This window comes from Gadus chalcogrammus, chromosome 17 (genome assembly GCF_026213295.1).
Source record: "Gadus chalcogrammus isolate NIFS_2021 chromosome 17, NIFS_Gcha_1.0, whole genome shotgun sequence".
Lineage (NCBI taxonomy): Eukaryota > Metazoa > Chordata > Actinopteri > Gadiformes > Gadidae > Gadus > Gadus chalcogrammus.
Genome location: NC_079428.1, coordinates 10,634,882 through 10,642,162, shown reverse-complemented (window position 1 = coordinate 10,642,162; position 7,281 = coordinate 10,634,882). Strand labels below are relative to the sequence as shown.

General features: G+C 48.0%; 1 protein-coding gene and 1 pseudogene across 1 annotated transcript in view; one reads left to right on the top strand and one right to left on the bottom strand.

Moving 5' to 3' along the window:
• The window catches only part of shroom4 (shroom family member 4), a 45,953-nt gene extending 45,471 nt beyond the window's left edge, over positions 1–482 (bottom strand). The window contains 2 exon segments of the mRNA XM_056612448.1: positions 221–310; positions 313–482. Of these exon segments, the coding sequence (XP_056468423.1) occupies positions 221–310; positions 313–345 (123 nt within the window). The 5' untranslated portion in view covers positions 346–482.
• A 2,150-nt stretch (positions 483–2,632) lies between these two features.
• On the top strand, positions 2,633–4,577 carry LOC130370476 (bone morphogenetic protein 15-like; annotated as a pseudogene).
• Positions 4,578–7,281: the final 2,704 nt, after the last annotated feature.

The window sequence follows — 7,281 nt, the reverse complement described above, 5'->3', positions numbered from 1 at the left end:
GTGAGAAACCCCCCAAAAAAAGCACGCTGACCAGTGGTCAGTTAGGCTAGAGGAGTGTATGAATGAAAGGTTCAAATCACAGGCAAGATAAACGGCCAGCCTTACGAGCAGTCCCTAAACTAGTAACCTAGGAGACATCCCCAGAATATAGGCCCGACATACCATCACAGAAGTGACTAAACCGCTGACCAATCGGTGGGTGTGTGGCTTCCAGACTTACTTTGGTGATGATGAGCGGCTCACCGTGCTCTAGCCCTCCCTTCAGCGTGAAGCCCCACGGAGCGCCGCCGCTCAGCTGGACCTGGATGTGGTTTGAAAGGACACGAGTTGTTCCACCGTCTCCATTCTATCCCTTTCCCCCCGACCCGTTATTTTCTGTCTTTTCCCGTTATTCTCCGGTAATTCAGTCGCCTTCAGTTCTGGAAATAGCGGCGCCGACTGCGTCCCCACCGTGGTCTGTCCGTCTCCATTGTAACAATGAACGGGACTGTGGCACTAGTATAGGGGGAGGCAGAAAACTTCTCCGAACTTGTTTCTCTCTCGCCACCAAAGGGGTATTTGGCACTCGAGTCGAACGTTGGGGGCGTGATGGACGACGGGGTCCGACCAATAGGGGAAAGGCGAGGCCGAATCGTGTCCAATCAGCGTCGATGCTAGGTAGGGTCTTGGGGGTGGCTCAACCGCTGTATTGTAGCGGCTTTCTCCGAGGCCGAAAGCGCCAACTTGAGTGAAATAATTGTCCCAGGAGAGTGGCTGTTCTCTCGTTTGAAACATGACACCGGGCTACTCTGGTAGCTGACCTACCTCCTGGACAAGCCGTTATCAATGCGATTCAGGAGGAATGGCATTTTTCTTTGCTGTATTGGGGAGGAAAACCTCAAATTCAAAAAACCCTTCAGGGGGCATTAATGGAAATGCAAAAAAACAACTTTGCAATGCACAACTTTTGTAAGATCCTCTATATCCCGGAGTCATTCCATGAAATGTAAATCCATTTGTGGTTTTCGAAATTCTACGATATCGTTCATGTATTGTCAAGTTATAATCCCTTTATGTTGCCAGATGGGTTCGTATAAAATGACTTTAATTTGTGTATTGTTATAGATATTTATCTTACTGAACTTAATAGGTCTTCAAATGTTTATGAAGTTGGCAATGTATCTGTGTATCACTTTCAGCCAGACAAACATAAATGTCAGGGTCAACTGTCCTCGGAATTGTATTTTATTTGTGTCTAAACTAGTTCAGCCCTGTTGCAGAACTTTCATTTTCGAAAACAAGGCCTATTGTGGTGTTTCATTCCTCGCATATGATTCTCTCTTCTCTCTTCCCTCCTTCTCTTCTCTCTCTCTCTCCCTCACCCTCCCTCTCTCTCTCTCTCTCTCTCTTCTCTCTCTTCTCTCTCTCTCTCTCTCTCTTTCTCACCAGACAATGATTGTGATTGTAGATAATCACTGTCGTGGAATGTCACCACAAACACGCGCACAACACATGTGCACGTGTGCACTTGTAGTTGTGCTCGCACCACCTCTGCAAATGTGCATGTGTTTGTGTTTGCATTTCAATATGTGTTTGTTTCAGAAAGTTAGCATTGCAATTGAGAAAGAGAGACGAGGGATATAAATAGAGAGAGAGAGAGAGAGAGAGAGAGAGAGAGAGAGAAGGAGAGAGAGAGAGAGAGAGAGAGAGAGAGAGAGAGAGAGAGAGAGAGAGAGAGAGAGTGGGGGGGGTAGAAAGAGAGAGAGACAGTAGATGGATAAGGGACATGTCTGGGCATTGCGCTCTATAACATGGACACTTTATGTTTCGGTCAGATAAACATTCATAAACATTCAACCAATCAAGAAGTCAGACATGGGTGACAGCAGGGATGATACAAAAAATGATATCCTTTACCGTAAGGATGCATTCGCAAAACATAGAACCTAAAATTACCTCTCGTGATCTGCAATTTAAAATGTGCTGGCCAAACGTGAGGATGTCATGATGCAAATACAATACAATCCAACACCTGGGACCACCCCTTGTGATGGTAATGGTGGGGGTAATCAAACAACTGTCAAAGATTTCCGCATTGGTTAAACATTGTTGTGTTCACATTTGGTCTGTGCTTAACACAGCAGATACACACACACACACACATCACACACACACACACACACACACACACACACAACACACACAAACACCACCACACACCACACACACACACACACACACACACACCACACACAAGCATGCCTCTGAGGTACAAGCTCATCACTCATTAGTAACTGATCTTCTGTTTAGTTTTGAGTTTAAAATATTTTTAGATGAAATATTAACAAATACTTCACAGTACAATTGTTAACGAATAAACAAATATAAACGTAACAAAAACAAAGAAAGTTTTGGTGTACTGAAAAAAATTAAGAATACGCTAATCAGCGACCACGTACACACGGCGTCACGTTGTTCAGGCCGCGCGCTTCCTGTATTGGTTAATTGGAATCGCCCATTCTCACAGTTCAGGTTTGTTCAGGTAGTCGAATCAGGGCTTCGTGATCCGACGAGCTGCTCGAATCAAACATTAGCTGCTCCCGACAGAGAATGATAGACGGATATAGAGTTACAGGCGGAGGTTACAGCGAACATGACGGCCATCTGTGGCTCCACTTCGCTCATCGGTACCTGTGCCCTCTCTGTGTTTTGTCTTCTTAATGTGGTTCCACGTTCACCGGGAGTCGTAGCCCGAGCCACGAATGACCTCTCCCCTGCCTCAGCCCACAGTCGAAGCAGAGAATGTTTTCGGAACCAGAGCCAGAATAGTAACGCTAGACACAAAAGTTCGTACCACCGCCCGCTGACCCCCGAGCAGAAGGCGGACCAGAACCTGCAGTTCATGCTGAGTCTGTACCGGAGCGCGGCCGAACCGGACGGCAGGCTCAATGCAGTACCGGAGGTTCGGCTCCAACACGGTTCGCATGCTGAAGCCGTCGGTCCTTCTCAGCACCACATGACTACCTCGAAAGGTAAGACCCAACCGGAAGGTGGATCATCCGACTGCGAGCTCTAGAAACGCGATAACCGTATAGGCCTTTTTGCTTGAAAAGTTTGAATGTACTGCAACTTATCGTCACACTATGTTGATTGCATTTTCGAAGTTTATTGTTTGTTTCATGTCATTTGATGAGTATCTTTATTATGGATAGACTATGATTTAGACCATTGTAGATTGGAGGCCAATCTACAGTTGATGCATCCGGTCAGGTTTTGCCCATGGCACCTGCCGTTGTCCCTTGTTGTGATTGTGATTTAATCTCACGCCTCCGGTAATCTCTCTCTCTCTCTCTCTCTCTCTCTCTCTCTCTCTCTCTCTCTCTCTCTCTCTCTCTCTCTCTCGCCCCCCCCTCTGGTCTCATTTCGGTCTCTGTGTTCTTCATCCCCCGTCCACCATCTCAGAACACCACTACACCTTCACAGTAGAGTACAGCCTGGACTCCCTCCCACTGGAGCAGCTCATCCGAGCCTCCTTCCTCCACTTCCGCTCTCTTCCCTCCTCCTCCGGGGCCCACGGGGCCTCCCCCTGCCCCCCGTGCATGGCCCGGGTTGCCTCCCTGGGTGTGACGCACCACGGGCAGCCCGCCCTCCTCCGGGGGAGGTAGTGTCCCCCTCCAGCTCCATCACCAGTGGACCGAGACGGACGTCACGGCTCACGTCAGCCGGCACATCCTCCAGAGAACCAGCCAGACCAGCCTGACCCTCGTGGCCCAGTATCGGTGCAACCGATCCTGGCTACGCCGACGGAGCCGGGGACTACTACTCCTGGCGGATGCGAGGAGGCCTCCCCGTCGTGGAGGAGGATGATGTCGAAGCAGGGGGTGGAGGATGCGGCGTGAGGAGGAGGTGGGGGCCGCCCGTACGGGGGACGCGGCCCGGCTACCCCTGGGGGCTCCGTCGCTCCTGCTGTACCTGGAGGAGCAACGGGAGATGCCAGGATTGGATGAAGGGAGCTGCTGGCGGGCGAGGGAGAGAGCGTGGCCCGGCTGTGGGGCCCGCTGAGCTACGCCTCCCACCACCACCACCAGCGGGCTCCCCGCAGCACCGAGGAGCCTTCGGACGAGTCCCTGCTGGGCGCCAGAGCCTTCTCCCCCGAGGCCCTCAAAGACGCCGTCGCCGTTTCCGCCTCCTCGTCGTCCAACGCCTCGTCCGAGTGGGCGGGCGACACCTACGAGGCGGTGCCGGGCAGGCCCGGGTACCGGCGCAAGACGAGCCTGCCGCGCAACCGCTGCCGGCTGCACTCGCTGCGGCTGTCCTTCGAGGCGCTGGGCCTGGGCCAGTACTTCATCGCGCCGCCCGTGTACAACCCGCGCTACTGCCAGGGCGAGTGCCCGCGCGTGCTGCACTACGGCTACCACTCGCCCAACCACGCCATCATCCAGAACGTGATGCGGGAGCTGGGCGTGAGCGAGGACGTGCCGGCGCCGTCCTGCGTGCCCTACAAGTACATGCCGATGAGCGTGCTGGTGCGGAACAAGAAGCGCGTGGAGTACCGCGAGCTGGAGGACATGATCGCCGAGTCGTGCACGTGTCGCTAGCCGGGGGGGGGGGGGGCGGGCGGGTGGGTTGAGTGCGTGCGCCTGTCGGAGGTCAGGAGGTGAGGAAGGACTTTTGACAGGTTTCAGGGAAGAGGCTGGGGAAAGGATGGAGTGACGTTTTTGCTCGACACCAGAGCAGAAGCTGACACGAAGGAAGGGCTCATGCCGTCGCCGTTTCCTGAACACTGGGGTCGAAGAAGGGGATTGGCTCGTGCTATGGGTGGGGCGTCTCAGCACTGTTGTGTTAAAGCACTTTAACCGAACCCTGAATGTAATTTGGGCCTGGTAAGAACTATGGGTCAGATGGTATAGATGCAAGGGCCCATACGCGTGTCTTGAGCTAGCACGAGGCTCCTGCTCGACTTTGCATGAATTTTAAAAATAACAGCACAAGTTTGAATCCAACTGGTACGGGTTCTCTGCTGCGATGCTAATGTGTTGCTAGCTAGAAGACAGCGGTACTGGCTTCAATGCACTTTAACAGTTAGAGATTTAAGAAATGTGTCTCGAGACCTTCCATAAACAAGTCTAAGCTGTCTGTTGATTCAATTGAACATTTAAAAACATAAACATAAAAATAACAAAAATATGCAATCTTTATTTAGTGTTATTAAGAGGGTGTGTGCAATCTTTTTAAGATGGAGTAAAGTGTAACCATCAGTATTGATACAAACGTTCACCGAAGTAATTACTTACCACCTTGCTTTAATCGTCTAAAGTGAGATATTTTAGATTCGTAAACCTCTTAAAGCATTAATTGATTTTGGTGATATGCGTTTGTAGTATGGAGTCATTTTAGAAACTGGCTTGTATTTGTGTAAGATCCGACCCCATCACCAAAATGGACGCTTTCTCCACCTCCTGCATTCTATTCCTGTCTTTTTTCCCTTTTTTTGTTAGCGTTTGATTCATTTAAACATGTTAAAATATACATATATATATATATTATATAATGTTAATGTTTCTTTTCTTTCTCTTTTTTTTATACAAAGCATGATTTCGTTTTATGGAGGAAAGACGTTTCTGAGGTCATGAGGCAAACCGGAAGAGTTTTTTTGGGGGAGAAAATAATGGTTCCGTGCTTAATCTGCTGTGGACCCCATTGATCCGCAGGTTTTGCCCTCTTAATGCAGCAACACAGAAAGCTAGTAGTGTGCATTCTGAGCAAAGGAAAAAATAAAAAAATGAATCCTGGTAGATTATATTCCTCATGTATGCTGTGTTGTAAATCGATATTTCTTATTATGAAAAAACTGAATAATAATTAAATAAAAAGTATTTTCTTAACGTTGCTTCCATTGTTTCTTGATTGTCCAGTTTAAGTGGATGGTGCTGCATGGGCGGCTTTTTTTTGTAGATCCACGTTTGGCCCCCAGGGGGCGGCATCGGCTCATGTTCTAAATCGGTACGGTCTACTCTGGCCCTTTTCTAGCGCATCGTGGGATGAATTCAGATATTACGGTTTAATATCCTGTGAGATGTCTACTAAAGGAGGAGGGAATCTTTGAGATCATGACAGTTAAAGGGATACTTCACGGTGGAGATATGAAGGTTATAGGAAGTAAGTATTATAAATGTGCAAAAGAAAATTAAATCGGTTCATCCTAGCCTGAGAAAAGGCAGAAAGTGTCTCCCTGGCTCAAAAGAAAGAAACTACCACAGTGCATTGCAACCGCCTGCGTCCGTTTGGAGAGGGTAGGATGGCTGTTCAGCTGCAGACGCAGCAGCCTCCTTCTTTATTTGTGTCAATTCTTCCTGGCTGTATTCTGGCTCGTACAATTAGCCCTGAATGTCAGAATCTAACAATAGATTTTCAAAAAACACTTCGGCTGTTTCACATTTTCAAATTTGTTCTCGAGCCAAGAGATTTAGAAACATGGCGAACATTGTGTTCACATCTCGTACGCGAGCTCCCGCCCCCCCTCATTCCTTATTGGTGGGCTCACACTTTTGCGTAACCAATGGTTTTCAGTCCTCGGCCCTTCTAGCAGGCAAGCAAGTTTTACTGAGATGATGTCAAACGTGTCATCTTAGGAGAAAATGACATCAGGAAAGCTGGGCTAAGAGAAGACTGGGTTAGACTGAGGGGAAAAAAAACTTTTTTAGATATTACAATAGCGATTTTATAATGATACTACGCCTGTTCTGAATCGCTGAAGTATCCCTTTAAATTCATTTTTAGTTTGTTTTAAAGGGAAATATTGCAGAAAAATGGAACAACCTATATAATTGATTAATTGACATGTATACAATTTTTAATTTAAATATATTCAGTGTGTTTTCCTTGACTCATTGTTGCATATTGGTACGTTTGTCCTACATTAAAATGTAGAGTGTATCATGACAGCCCTATGACTACCTCTGCCGTAAACTCCCTTCCCAGTGTGTGGGTCAATTCTAGAGCATTCCTTGCTACGGCTTCGGACTTTAGTCTTGTGAACCAAGGTCATTCCCAAATCCTACTCTGGATTATCGTTATCATTGATCAACTGAAATGGTGTGAAAGAAGAACCGATTGGTTTCTCTGATATTAATCCATAGCGTTCAATAGCACATTCGCTCATGACCCTATACACATAGATGAAGCTGGAACCTTCCTCGGTATTACCATTAAAGACTATATGTGCAGTTCAGACCTGATCGATGCAGGCAAGCTGACTCTGCGTTAAAAACTTGGTGCGTCTGTCAGGACCCTGAGAACCTT